Here is a 14,455-nt window from a genome sequence, read left to right on the forward strand (position 1 = left end):
GATTCTCCGGTTTCTGTACAGAACAGAGTCCGAAACTGAATAAAATTAATGAGTAGAGAGTTCTAACTCAAACCAAGTGATGTCGTGTGTTCCCGGAGATGATTCCAAGTAGATTCACGAAGAACCTACACTCAAATACACATAAACAAGTAGATCGAGCAATATACACAAAGATTTGAGCAAGAACTTAAAAGTAAGGAAACAAGAGAGGAGACACAAAGATTTGTTTCCCGAAGTTCGGATTCACCACCGTGAATCCTACGTCTCCGTTGAGGAAGCTCCAACGAGCCGGGTCTCTTTCAACTGCTTTCCTCGATCCACTCTTGATTTCTTCCCTTGCGGAGGTGAAATCGAGCCTTTCACAAACTTCCACGGCAACCCACAACCTTGGGTGCTCGTCGACGACGCCTAGCCGCCTAGGAGGCTTCACCTCCAAGAGTAACAAACACGACAACGAACTTCTTGCCGAGAACTCAAGTGCTCAAGAATGGATTTTAGCTCACTTGCACTCAATCTTCCAATCTCTCAACCCAACTCACTTTTCATCTCAAATCACACACTAGAATGGAGTGGGAGAGGTTCTTTTGGCTCTAAAAATGTGTTCTTTCGTGCCCCTTGCAGCAGCCCCAAAGGATGGGGTGAGTGGGGTATAAATAGCCCACTCCAAACAACTAGCCGTTACTGTTTTTGTCAGAACTGACCGGAGTATCCGGCCCTAAATCCAAATATGGCGTCAGAACGGTTACAGAATGTGTCAGAACTAGCTGTTATGCTCTTTTCTGGACTTTTACCGGAGTATCCGGCCTATACCGGAGTCTCCGGTCGGCACTTAACCCAGAAAACAGTCCCGGAGACTTCTCGGAGTCTCCGGCCACTCCAGGTACCGGAGTATCCGGACTTCACCGAAGTCTCCGGCCTTTCCAGGTACCGGAGAATCCGGCCTACACCGGAGTCTCCGGCCACAGCACAGCTGACCTCCGAAAAACGACGATAACTTTTGATCCCGGAGTCCGATTTCGACGATTTTGGACTCTATGGAAAGCTTATTCAGAGGGCTACACATCCCAACTGAATTCATGACCTAAAACACATAGGATCAAATTAGGAACACTCCTAAACCCATTTTGGACACTTCCGCACTTTCCGCTCCGGACTCTTAACAACAAACTCTCACTTTGGGTTTGGTTGGGAACTTTTGAGCACTGAGACACGACAATTAGCTCACGTTGCATCCCTCTTAATATGCGGCATACCTATACTCAAATTCAAAGATAAAACTCGTTTGAACCACTTTGAGCTTTTGAAAAACTTTCAAGTACCGCTTCTTTCTTTCAAACCTTGAGGGTTGCCATTTCATATATTCTTCACTCCATCTCATCTTGATTCTTCATATGATTGATGTGAATCATCCATAGCTTCCCATAGCCTCACACGGTCCATCGGCGCAAAGCCTTTACTCACTCTTCACCACCGCCTTGGTCCTTCGGCGCCAAGCCATTTGCTTGCCCTTCACCACGGATGGTCCATCGCAGCCGAGTCTTGCTTGCCCTTCACCGTCTTGCCATAGAAAACCATTTTGTATTCGACATCTTCAAAGAATTTACTTTTTCATATATGGAGTCCACTCTTGTTCTTCACTCTTGGCATATATGATTTCAATTCAACTTATGCCTTCTTATGAATCCTAACCCCAACTCACTCTCAGGCACAAAGCACATGGGTTAGTCCATAAAACATAAATGACAACATTTATACCTTAAGTTACTTGATCTCCACAAGTAACTTATTAGCCTTCATGCATATTGTAAATCTTCATATAGAACCCAGCCCCACTCATTCTTAAACACATAGCACACGGGTTAGTTCATAAAACTCTATTGACAAGTCATACCTTTAGTTACTTGATCTCCACAAGTAACTTAGCCTTCAAGCTTATTGCTAATCTTATTGAGCTCCTTCTTCTTCTTATGAGCATCACTAAAGTCTTAATAACTTTTGATGCAATTCTTTGAACTCATGGCATTTCTCAAAGAATCCATGCCGAGCATCACCTAGAGCTCATTCATCTAGATGCATTTTCAATCTCCCCATTTACCTAGAGCTCATGTACATCTCTCATCCATGCATCACCTATGGAACAACCTACTAACAAACTCAACACCATTGTTAGTCCATAGGTATTGTCATTAATTACCAAAACCACACATAGGGGCTAGATGCACTTTCACAGTGTCCCCCGAGAATCCGAGCCCCCGAGCAGTCAGTTCTGGGAGAGAGTGCTCGGGGCCGTGAACAGTGGCCCCCGAGCACTCGGTTCCCCGAGGACCAAGAGAGGGCATATCCGGGAGAGAGTGCTCGGGGCTGCGAACAGTAGCCCCCGAGCACTCACAGTTCCCCGAGGGCCTGAGAAGTCCTTCGCTGGTGGTCCCCACAAGAGCTCGCTGGTGGTCCTGTCACTTCCAACCACTCCCCCACGCCTGCTGTCAGTCCCTGCCACGGCCTGGCAGGGAGGCGTGGGGACATTTAATGCACGGGTCCCATCGCGTGTCATCCGGCGCGCCTCGGGATAACGTCACAGAGCTCGAGGCACACCGCCTGCCGCCCTGCTGTGTCAGGCCTGCTCTGACCGGGCAGGCACACGGGGCTGCTCGGTGGCTGCCCGGTGGGCCCTCCCCACAGCGCCCGTTGAAAAGCGGAATGATGACGAACAAGACCGGACGGGGGCTCATTTTCAACCCTCTCCGTCACCTCGCGCAGCAGCTCATGATGGTTGCTTTCCATTTATGGTGCTTTGGAACTCACGCCATCCTTTCTGGGCACGCTACCGCCCCGACGGGTATATAAGCAGAACGGGCTCCCCGGAGAGAAAGAGGACCAAACAGAGGACAAGTCTAGGAGCCTTAACCAACACCGAAGCACAGAAGACAGATCAACCGAAGAACAAGGAGCACGAATCTCTAGACTTAGACAAATATTCTTATAACACAACAGATCCTCAGAGAGACATTCTCAGAGCATTTATAGCGCGCACACAGGAGTAGGGTGTTACGCTCAGTGCGGCCCGAACCTGTCTAAAAATCCCCTGAGCATTTACTCCTTCATGCATCCGATCATTCCACCTCCACCTACATCTCATTTACTCCCATTTATTTCACCTACGAAACGGATTCAGAATCATCCCCCGGTCAAATCTCAAAGGGGGTCCCTCTGGATCCCCGTTGATAAAAACGAGCCGGTCGGTATGCGCGCAGGCAGCAGCTGCTGACTTAAGTCTGTTGTGGTAGGCTATGGTGTCCGGTTGCATGGCAGTGCCCCGAGCATCACCGAGCCTCTGGTGTTCTCGGGTAATCCTACCGCTTGAGCAAAGAGTGGTCGGGACTGCCTAGACCCCAGGGGCGGGCTGTCGGTGCTCGGTCTGGCCAGTCCTACCCTGGGCGCCACCGAACCATTGGACCTCTTGGTTATGCCTCTGTCTGTACACTTCACCGGTCCGGGTATTCAAGAGGTCTCGGATAAAAAATGAGAGCAGTCTATAATGAGTGCCACACTAACAGAGCGCACCAAACAAATAGTCTTTTCCTATTTTCTTAAGCTTATAGATCAACAATCAAGAATAAAGCAGCCTGATCGCAAGGGCCTCAGTGCCCAAGGCGCTGCTCGGGCCTACGGGGTCCTCGGGTAATCCTATTACTTGGGCACGAGTGGTCGAGACTGCCTAGCCCCTGGCTCTCTGACTTGCTTTCCAGTGCTCGGGCATTTCATACGAGGGAACCAAGTTCCCGGGTACTCCGAGCTCGGGGCACGTACCCCTCCTGGATCGGTCGACCGAAAGGCTGACAGCTGTCCGGTGAGTGACTAAAGTCATATGATTTTCCATTCTTCCAAACGCAGTAAACTATTGTTCCCGAGTTATCCACGGGACCCTCGCAATCTAATCTGTTCGGCGAGATGGTCTCCTCGCGCACAAAACCCTGCCCACGTGCTCGCTTTTTCCGGAACGACAGAAACAGACAGTAGTCAGGTGTACCGTAAGAACGGCGATGGCTGACCGAAGTCCTTTATGGTGGTCGTGGTGTTCGGCCGGCTTAGCAATACCCCGGGCACTACCGAGTCTCTGGGGTTCTCGGGTAATCCTACCACTTGAGCAAAGAGTGGTTGGGACCGCCTAGACCCCAAGGGCGGGCTGTCGATACTCGGTCTGGTCAGTCCTATCCCAGACACCACCAAACCGTGGGGACTCTTGGTCGCATTTCCGCCCGCACGTGTCTCCAGCCTGCTTGTTTGAGAGGTCGCAGAGTGGAAAAGTGTTCACTGGTTGTGGCGTGCTCCGTGCTGGATTGACTTATCTCCCGAGCAAGGAAGTTCGTGCCTTTGTCTCTTGACTTAGCAACTGCGGACTCGCGAGGGCTCGGGGGCTGAACGCTCGGTTGGTCCCACTACTCGTGCGATGAGTGGTCGGGGTGACTTCACTCTCGGGGAAGGAAGGTCGGGCTCAGTCCGGCTAAGTACTTCTCGGGACATCAAGTGAAAAGCGAAAAGCATCAAGACAAGCAAGTGGAGTTTCGATCCCAAAGAAAGGATTCTATTATATTTCAAAAAGAACCATTCTGGAGGGGATCACTCCCATATTTACAACATTCAAAAAACAGAAAATCTAATCGGCAGGCTCTGAAGGGGGCGAGGACGCTTCGCTACTACTGTCGCTGCTCGGTTCCGATGGTGGCTCCCGCATAAAGCACGCCGCCACCTCGGTGGTGACATCCCGAACAGCTTCCCAGGCGGCCGCTTCCTCGGCCTCGACCACTCCCTGCCGGACCGACTCCAGCGAGAAGGAAGGGTCTCGGCTACGGTAGTAGGCGAGGACATGCTTGGCCACTGCCTGGGCCAGAGCACGCCCCTCCCGAGACACTAACTCCTGCACAGCCCTCGGGAGAGCCTTGAGGCGCCGGGTGATCTCTTCGAAGCCGAGCGCTAGGTGGCCGATTGTCTCTTTGTCCAGCCCCTGCTCGCCCACACTGATGCGCCCAAGCCCGACTACCCTCACGGACTTCCACGCCTGACGAAGGACGTCTCGCATCATTAGCTTCACGTTGGTCCGCTCGTTCATGACGGTCTCGAGCTCGTCCTTCGCGATCTGCAGCCGCTCCTCAAGGCTAATATCCTCGGCTGTGCTGGTCGGGACGCCCCTGGTGGCCGGGGCCTCAGCTTGGGCCCGCTTCACCTGCATGGCCAAGGCTGCAACAGCCTGTTCCCGGGCGGCTAGCTCGGCCTCCCACTTGGCGACCTGCTCCCCCCGGGCAGTAAGTGCCGCCGAGGCTGAGGCGGTCTCCGCTTCGCGCCGTGCAATCTGCTCCTCCTGGGCATCCTGAGCCGTCGTCGTGATCTCAACGTCGGTCTCACGGATCGCGACCTCCTCCTCCCGACGAAGGACTTCGGCGCGGCTCCGCTCGAACTCGTCGTTCCGGCGAGCTAAGTCTGCCTGGGTAGACTGCACAGACTTCTCGCGCTTGCCGACCACCTCTTCCCGAGCAAGGAGCAGCTGCTCCCGAGCGAGCAGCTCCGTGGCTAGCCTCTACGAAGCCTAGTCGTGCTCAGTCTCCTGCCGCTCCATGCGGCTAGCCTTCTCTTGCGCAGTGACAGCCTCGTCGCGCACCACCTCCAACGCCTCCCGCTCCTCAGCCACTGTGCGCATCGACATCTCATGGGTTGCGCGGGCCGAGGCGATACGGGCCTCCAGGAGCCTGCCGACCTCTTCCAGCCGCCCCCTCTCTTCAACGAGGGTGGCATGGTCCCTGTCGAGCTCGGCTCGCTATGTCGCCACGGCCGCTTCAAGCCGCTCGATGACCTCCCAGACGCTTTCGAGCACATCCGGGAGGGGTTCCAGGGCCTGGCTTGAAAACGGTCAGGTGCTGGGTCCCCTGCAAGCCTTCTCTGCGGAGGCGCTCGGGGTCTCTGACAACTGCCACATCAGCGCCGCCCTCGCCGCGACCACCTCCACCGCGGCCACTTGCTCCGCCCTCAGAGTGCTCGGGGCGGGCTCAGACGGCGCTGGCTGCTCGGGTGCGGCCGCTGCCCTCGGCTCAGGGCAAGGCGGTGCCTGCGGCTCCGGGTCCACCAGCGCACTCGGCTCTGGGGTAGGCGCGCTTGGCCCGAGAACGGGAGCCGACCTCAGCTCCTCTGGTTGCCTCTGGCCTCCGGCGGGGTCCTTGGGCGGCCTGAAAACAAAAAAGGTTAGTACCCAAACTAGTATCTGGGCAAACACACTCAGGACAAGGAAAGAACTTACATGGACTTCGGTTCGCGGTACTGCCACCGGGACTCGGGGATTCTGAAGTCCGGGCCCTGCGGCTTCGGCCCGGGATCCGCCTTTCTCCTCTTCGGCGGAGGTCTCTGGCCCCCGGGGGGTTGAGGGGTCGCCGTGGAGCCTGCCTCTGGCGGCAGGTCGGCTCGGGCGCCCACTGTCGCGCCGCTGGCCCGGCCCTGGTCCTCGGGCTCCCGCGCCCTGGACCTGGCCTCCGTCCCGGACTCTGCACCCGATGATTGGCCGCCCCGGGCTCCCTCCTTCGCGTCGCCCGTCGCCGGTAGTTGTCGTGGAGGCGACGGCGACGACGAGGATGACGGTTGGGGCACGAACGACCGGGTGCGTTTCCCTTTGTCCCCCGGGGCCTCCGCTCCGCTGCCGGCGGTGCCCCTGCTGCCGGCTTGATGGCTGCTGCTTGCAGCATCTCTACGGCCAGCCTGCTGCCTACCGCTCGCAGCGCCCCTGCACCTGTCTGCGGCCTGCCGCCCGCGGCGTCCCCACCGCCGGTCTGCTGTCCGCCGCCCGTCTCTTCGTCCACCCCGGGGATTTGAATAGTCCTGGGGTTCCAGCGCCCCGAACGGTGCACTAAACCCTAGGCGTCGAACTCCGGCAGCGTCGCTTGCAGTGCCACCCAGCCCAGGTCCGTGCAGAGCACCAGCTGCTCTTGGGGAAGAACCGCCCGGGTGAGGTCCTCGACGCCGGTCACCACCCTTAGCAGGGTCGCCAGCGCTCCCTCTTCCAAGTCCCCTTCGGCGCCAATGTGGGTCCTCGTGATGTCGTTCGGGCCCATGTACATCCAGGCGAACTGGGCCCGTTCCCGCAGGGGCACTAGACGGCGGCGCAGGTAGTCGGCCACCACCATCACCGAGGTCAGCCCCGCCCGGAGCAGATTGTCGATGCGGTTCAGCACCGGATGCATGCGCTCATCCTCCACTGGGGCCACCTCCCAGGTCAGCCTGTGGGGATCCACTGCCATCTCCGGCAGCGTGAGGCGATCATGGGGGCTGACGTCGACGTAGACCCAGTCGCGGTGCTAGTCCTCCCACTTGCTCCGCAGCACTTGCAAAATGTACAGCTCGGTGAGCCCGTACCACAGCCGAAAGTTGCAGCAGCCGGCGACGTCCACGCCGGAGGATCCTCTCTTCCTCCCGGCCGCTCGCAGGACGAAGAAATGCCGGAACAAGGCCACCGACGACAGCACTCCCAGGAACATTTCGCAGAAGTACGCGAAGATGACCAAGATCACCACTGAGTTCGGACTCAGGTGGACGAGTTGGATGCCGAAGGTGTCCAGCACCTGGAGGAAGAAGGTGGAGAACGGCGGCACCAGCCCGGCGGCGACGAAGGAGACAAAGATGACAATGCGCTCAGGCCGGTTCGTGGTGGGCGGAAAGCTCACCGGCGACACTACCGACGCCTCCCGCTGGCCATCAGGCACCATGAGCATGCAGACTTTCTCCGCCCCCTCCTCGTTGATGATCCGTGACTCCGGCACCACGCTGTCGGGGCCCTTGTCTCGGCGGCTGCTTCCTGCCCTCGGCATTTTTCGGGGGTGGGGAGTGTGCTGGAAAGGGTGGGGGAGAGAATGCGCTGCGGGCCAAAGGAAGGGTGAGAGCTCTCGAGTGCAAGGAAGAAGAAAGCAGAAGCAATGATTGCAAGAATGGCGTAAGGGGGCAACGGTTCGCGCCCCTCTTCTTTTTATGTCCTAGGGATTTCAAACGGCGCTTTCCGCGGTGCATTCGGCAAGGCGCATTTCCTCGTTCGGCGCAGGTGCCAGGCGAATCTCCCTCGATCCGTGCGGTTGCCAGGCGCACTATCCTCGATCTATGCGGTTGCCACGCGCGCCGCCCGCCTCGTTATCACACGCCTCGGGAGTCGGATGGACACACGTTCATTCGGTTCCCCGCTAGGCCGTACCAAAAGCCTGGGCCAGAGAGACCAGCGCCTGAGAACAGGCCACGTGGTATCGATGCTGGGATCGGCCTCGATGAAGACGAGGGCCCCATTCATAGTCTTTGGGCCATCGCTTACCAATGGGCCTGGGGGCTGCTGTCGGTGACACAGGAACTCGGGGTCCTCGAGTCCCGAGGCCAGAACAGCAGAGTGCCACATGACGCCCTCCCTCGGGGGATATCTCCCCGAGGTCCGAGAAGACCAAGTTCCGGGAGAGGGTGCTCGGGGCCATAAACAGTGGTCCCCGAGTACCCGAGTTCCTCGATGACCCGAGAAGACCAAGTTCCGGAAGACAGTGCTCGGGGCCATGAACAGTGGTCCCCGAGTACCTGAGTTCCCCGATGACCTGAGAAGACCAAGTACCGGGAAGAGGGTGCTCGGGGCCATGCCCAGTGGTCCTCGAGCATCCAAGTTCCCTGATGACAAGAAAAGCCAAGTTCCGGGAGAGGGTGCTCGGGGCTGCGAACAGTGTCCCCCGAGCATCCGAGCCCCCGAGCACTTGGTTCCCCAAGGACCCGAACAGTCAGTTCCGGGAGAGAGTGCTCGGGACCGTGAACAGTGGCTCCCCGAGCACTCGGTTCCCCGAGGACCAAGAAAGGGCATATCTGGGAGAGAGTGCTCGGGGCTGCGAACAATAGCCCTCGAGCACTCACAGTTCCCTGAGGGCCTGAGAAGTCCTTCGCTGATGGTCCCCACAAGGGCTCAGCGGTGAGGTATCAACTCGTGAGAGGCCTGATGCTGCATTTAAGTAAGCGCGTGGCCTGTCAATTCCAACCACTCCCCCCACGCCTGCTGTCAGTCCCTGCCACTGCCTGGCAAGGAGGCGTGGGAACATTTAATGCACGGGTCCCATCGCGCGTCATCCGGCGCGCCTCGGGATAACGTCGCAGAGCTCAAGGCACACCGCCTGCCGCCCTGCTATGTCAGGCCTGCTCTGACCGGGCAGGCACACGGGGCTGCTCGGTGGTTGCCCGGTGGGCCCTCCCCTCAGCGCCCGTTGAAAAGCGGAATGATGACGAACAAGACTAGACGGGGTCGCATTTTCAACCCTCCCCGTCACCTCGCGCAGCAGCCCATGATGGTTGCTTTCCATTTATGACGCCTTGGAACTCGCGCCATCCTTTCTGGGCACGCTACCGCCCCGGCGGGTATATAAGCAGGATGGGCTCCCCGGAGAGAAAGAGGACCAAACAGAGGACAAGTCTAGGAGCCTTAACCAACACCGAAGCACAGAAGACAGATCAACCGAAGAACAAGGAGCACAAAGCTCTAGACCTAGACAAATATTCTTATAACACAACAGATCCTCAGAGAGACATTCTCAGAGCATTTATAGCGCGCACACAGGAGTAGGGTGTTACACTTAGTGCGGCCCGAACCTGTCTAAAAATCCCCTGAGCATTTACTCCTTCCTGCATCCGATCATTCCACCTCCACCTGCATCTCATTTACTCCCATTTATTTCACCTACGAAACGGATTCAGAATCATCCCCCCGCCCGAATCTCAAAGGGGGTCCCTCCGTATCCCCGCTTGAGGAGTTCACCCTCCGACAACCGGCCTCGCGACTAGCCTTACTGGTCGCGGGATCTCAGAATATCGCAAGGAGACTGGTCGTGCAAGCCTTACGTTGGTCTTACGAGCTTGGACCTAGTTGCACGAGAGGCCAGGGTTCAGAAAATATCCCCCGTTGGTCGTGTAGGATTGACAGTGGCGACTAGAGTGGGGGTAAATAAGTGTCTCAACAAATTTCTTGCGAAATAGATGGTTTCTCCTATTTGATCACCCAACGTACCTCTAAAAGAGAATCACAACAAAGAGTAACACAAACACACAGTGGAAATTCTTCACCCAACACAGAAGTTCTGGAGGTTCCAGAGAATTGTCCAAAGAGTCCGGAGAATGCGAAGATTCCGAAGTTTGGTCTGGATGCTTCGGATTTTGCAGAACAACGAACGAAAAATTAAGAATTGAACTTGAAGACCCAACAAGAAGTGATTCTCATAGTTGGAATAGAGCACAATGTGTCTTAGCAAATCAATCCATGACTCAACCCCACATAAATCTCGGATCTTGAGAAGAATCACAAAAAGATTAAAGAGGTTCACCGGGTGAAGATGCTCCCCATGTTGATGATCTAGATGTAAGGGAACTCAAGACCCTCTTATATACATGAGTATGTGATATTTATGCATCTAACAATAAGAAGAAGAACTACACCAGATGAAAAAGATCGATGCTCAAAGGCAAAAACAAAAATCAACTTGAAAAAGGAAAAATTTGCAATGAAAATAAGGGAACTAAAAGCAGGACACTAGAAGGAGATGAGCAGGAGCATATGCAAAAGAAACATCTTCATTAAGCACAGAGATCAGCCTTATTTTCAGCAGATTACAAAGATTTCTCTTACAAAAGCTCTAACCTATTACAAAGATTAAGTCTATCCTCTCTTCTCCTCCAAAACCTATCTCTAGGCACTCAAATGGCTGGCTCACCCTCTACCACTCTATTTATAGGCTTAGGGAGGTGCATTGACCCTTAAGTTTTCTTGTTCCCAAAATACCCCTCATCGGTAATGCACTCCTACATATCACCGGGGTATTTTGGTTCATTTTTCGCTCTGTCCATCGAACGGTCACGACTTCTTCACAACTTGGCTTTGCCTCAACGCAAGCTTCACGATGATGCCACATGACCCTCCAATCCTCCCGCGGTTTTATGGCCAAACCACGAAACCCTAGTACGTTTTTCAATACATGACTAGTCGTCACTTGCTTTTCCTCAAGCAAGTGCTCCAATGTTGATGCGTATACTCGGTCTTGCGATCTTGACCGCTGGCAAGTCTCTCCCGCTCCCGATCTCTCGGGTCGTCTTATCACTTGCACTGACATCCACTTTGCTTGACTTCATCAACACGCCGCCTTCATCATTCTTCATCCCATGCCTTGCTCAACCTCTATGTGTACTGTTAGGATCATCTTTAACTCCATCCGGTCTCCTCGATCGTTCGGCACTAAGCTCCCCGCTTAACCCCGATCATCCCGCGGTCGACCGCTAAGTTGCATATATCATCTACACACCATGAGATAAATAAACACATATCTTTAACTCTAACTCTAGTTAGTCCATAATCAAAATGTTCAATTGAAACCTCAAATCAATTCAAAATACTTCCCCAAAAGTTCCAATACACAGAAGTTCATAGCTAAAAACACTATTTATCATTGCTGAAAACACTGTTCAAGTGCGAGCTCTCTGCAAAAAAAATATTCAGACACTCTACAAAAGTACGGACTTTCCGTAAAAATATGTGGACACTCCGCAAATCCCAGTTAACCCCAATTATGCGGATTATCCGAACAAATGTGCAGAGCCTCCGCACATCCCAAACAATCGAAAACTCAACAAACCAAATTGATAACCTTGTCAATCACTAATCACATATAAACTAAGGTATATGTTAACTTGATTTCTGAGGTCGATATATCCTTTATAGGGCCCGTTAGCTAGGATGTCCCCTTACTTAATACTCCGACAATCCTCTTACTCAATAATTCGACGAAGCCCAAGTTTTGAGTAGCAAAACCAAAATCTGAATCTTCCTAGCTTTTCCAGGGCTGGTGGCGCAATCAACCGTTATGTGAATAGCTTGCTTACACTGATAACATACTGGCTTATTAGTGTAATCTGGCTGATAATATCCTTCTAGTTGACATCTGAAGCATCTAAACAGCTTTAAGTGGTTTTTCTTGGTTATCTTTGTGGGTTTGATGGGATGAACCTATCGACGGAATCCACTTGTTTGCCACTCCCCAAAAGCTCCTTCCTACCTATTTTTCTGTCGACCTTGCTATCGCATAGCCAGCGTTAGATCTGGAGGAGTCGCCTCCACCAAAGACACGGCCTCCATGGTCAGTCGGTGTTCTTGCGTTTCCCAATCCCCCCACCTCGGCCTCTATGGCCACGGTGGGGAAGACCCACCTTGGCGGCACACGTGAACTCGCTTGATCTTGCTGAGCGCCCATGCTCCGCTATGCCGCATGAATGCTGTTGGTACAAATAGCAAGAACCATGTCTGGCGACTATCTCGAAGTTTCCAACTTTTCGCCCGTTTAGCAATCATTTAGGATATCAGGTAACGATTGCCATATCACAATTTTTCACATAGACCGGCCGGCATACCAAATATCGAAGTAGAGAAAGCTACCGTTTCCTCTGAAAATTGAAGCGAGACACGCGTTTCCAGCAGTAGCAGTAGCAGTAGCAGGTGCAATCCAATGGCAAACCGGTGTGAGAGAGCAGAGGAGATAGTAACGGCAGTCTGCACCTGCTTGCGCGAAAGAAACAGGAAACCGCTGGCAAGCATCAGTCGGTGCATTGACGAAGATGAGAGGTTGGAGATAGACATGGATCCATGACCACGAGGGCTGGTGCTTGCTTCGATCAATCGCGCGGGACCAAAGTGACAAGACGACACCGACACACCGTTCGTTCTGATGCTTCTGTTGTCGGGGGAGGAAGAACTGAAGAAGCCTGCAAACACCTAGGCTGGTGCTGGCAATGCCATGCTTCGTTGTTGCTGTCTCCGCTCGGGAGGCATCTTCCCAGAAAGTTTTCTCCGCGCCGTCGCGAAGAAAAACCAACCCTGGATTTCTGTGGTTGATTGGGATTCATTGCCACAGGATTGAAACTGCAGGGTTCAGAGTTCAGACTAATTTTTAGATGGAAAAACCGATGTTTATTGTGTTGTGATATCACCATTCAGAATAGTGAAACGAAGAATTAAAGCAAACACCTGGTGTTTAAGAGAGAGTTGAACTGAATGTTCACTTCACCGGGCTTTAATATATTACCGTGTTAAACGGGGGGTCTTACTGTCTTAGTCCTATTCAACATGTCAGCAATTACGTTGTCCCAAGGAAACACGAACGTAGCATGAGCAAGAACAACGCGTCAGGACTCAGGTGTTGTTGTATACGGCGGTGCAGAAAAGCAGAACCGATACAACTGCCACGCAATCCTACATTCCTACGACGCACGCGCTTGCATCGGCGTGCGCAGGGGACTGGGGAATAACAACAGCTACTGCTGACTACTGGCACGAATCACCTGGCATCGTGCCACTACTGCATTCAGGTTTCTGATCTTACTTTATTCCTGTTTTTTTTAGGATCGGGTTTCTGAATTCTGACAAGTGAACGACAACCACCGACTACCATATCGCTGTGCCACTGACTTGAGATTTTTGGTTTTATTTTATTTTTGTGAAGTGTCAGGATTCTGAATTCTGACGAAGTAACGAAGAGTGGTTATACTCCAGAATTTAGAGGCATGTAGTATGTCCTCCAGACACTAGTCCTAAAGGGTAACGGACCATAACCCTCTGACTTCACCCCTTGAAATCATTCAAACCAAAAAATATTGTATAACTAATTGAAAACTATTACATAACTAATTGAAAAATATTGTATAACTAATGAAAAAAGTTAAACTCCAGTGAAGTTGAGATTTAATCTTGAACATCGATTATAGATTGGATGCCTCTTAGAGTGAAATCACACCGAGGATCTTGATGCAAAGAGTAACACCTTCCAAGAAAGATGGGGAAGCAGCAATAAATCTTCCTTTTTTCTAGGAAAGAGACGAAGGAGAAGTCTGTCCAAAGGATTGGGTAGCACAGAACTAACGGGGCATGGAAGAGCGGTAGTATTCAGCTATGGCTAAGCAGAGCAGGTTCGCGCAGAATAGGTGGTGCTCAGTTGCTCACCAAACACCGTATAGGAGCGTCAGCCCGTGGACCCATCAGTCAACGGCCACAGAAATGCAGTGAAGAATAAAGAACAGCAAAGGATTGCGTTTTTAGCATCTGCAGTAAAAAGACTTGCAGATAATCACACGTAAGACCTTGTGTCAGTCACTGGAAAAGGTGCAAGTCGGTATCGTTAAACAATTCATAAGTGAGTGAGATATCCGGTGTTCTTCGTTCGCCGGGGGTGTAGCTGCAAAGTTACGTGAAGAAAAGCATTTTGTCCAGGTGGCTTGGTCATGCTGAATGGTCTGCCAAGAGCTGCTCGCCAGCAGTGACAATCACGGGAAGATTTTTGCAGCGAAGGCTGAAAAAAAATCACGAGTTCGACTTAGGATAAAAGCCTTGCTTCTACGGATGCAAGTTTCACTTTTTTCGCTAGGTCGACCTAGAACT

General features: G+C 53.1%; 1 protein-coding gene across 1 annotated transcript; it reads right to left on the bottom strand.

The window, feature by feature from the left end:
- Positions 1 to 5,902: 5,902 nt before the first annotated feature.
- LOC133885536 (uncharacterized) lies at positions 5,903 to 7,277 on the bottom strand. The gene is made up of 3 exons (XM_062325268.1): positions 6,925 to 7,277; positions 6,287 to 6,829; positions 5,903 to 6,215 (listed from the first exon to the last, which is right to left on the bottom strand). The coding sequence occupies exons 1-3, from the start codon at positions 7,275 to 7,277 to the stop codon at positions 5,903 to 5,905; spliced, it is 1,209 nt and encodes a 402-aa protein (XP_062181252.1).
- Between the last annotated feature and the right edge of the window lie 7,178 nt (positions 7,278 to 14,455).

Source organism: Phragmites australis, chromosome 1, assembly GCF_958298935.1.
Source record: "Phragmites australis chromosome 1, lpPhrAust1.1, whole genome shotgun sequence".
NCBI lineage: Eukaryota > Viridiplantae > Streptophyta > Magnoliopsida > Poales > Poaceae > Phragmites > Phragmites australis.

Coding starts and splice junctions, on each gene's coding strand:
- LOC133885536 (XM_062325268.1), bottom strand. CDS start 7,277: ATGGCAGTGGATCCCCACAGGCTGACCTGGGAGGTGGCCCCAGTGGAG. Junction 6,830..6,924: donor GACCTGGGCTGGGTGGCACT/GCAAGCGACGCT, acceptor GGGTGGACGAAG/AGACGGGCGGCGGACAGCAG. Junction 6,216..6,286: donor TACCGCGAACCGAAGTCCAT/GTAAGTTCTTTC, acceptor TTTTGTTTTCAG/GCCGCCCAAGGACCCCGCCG.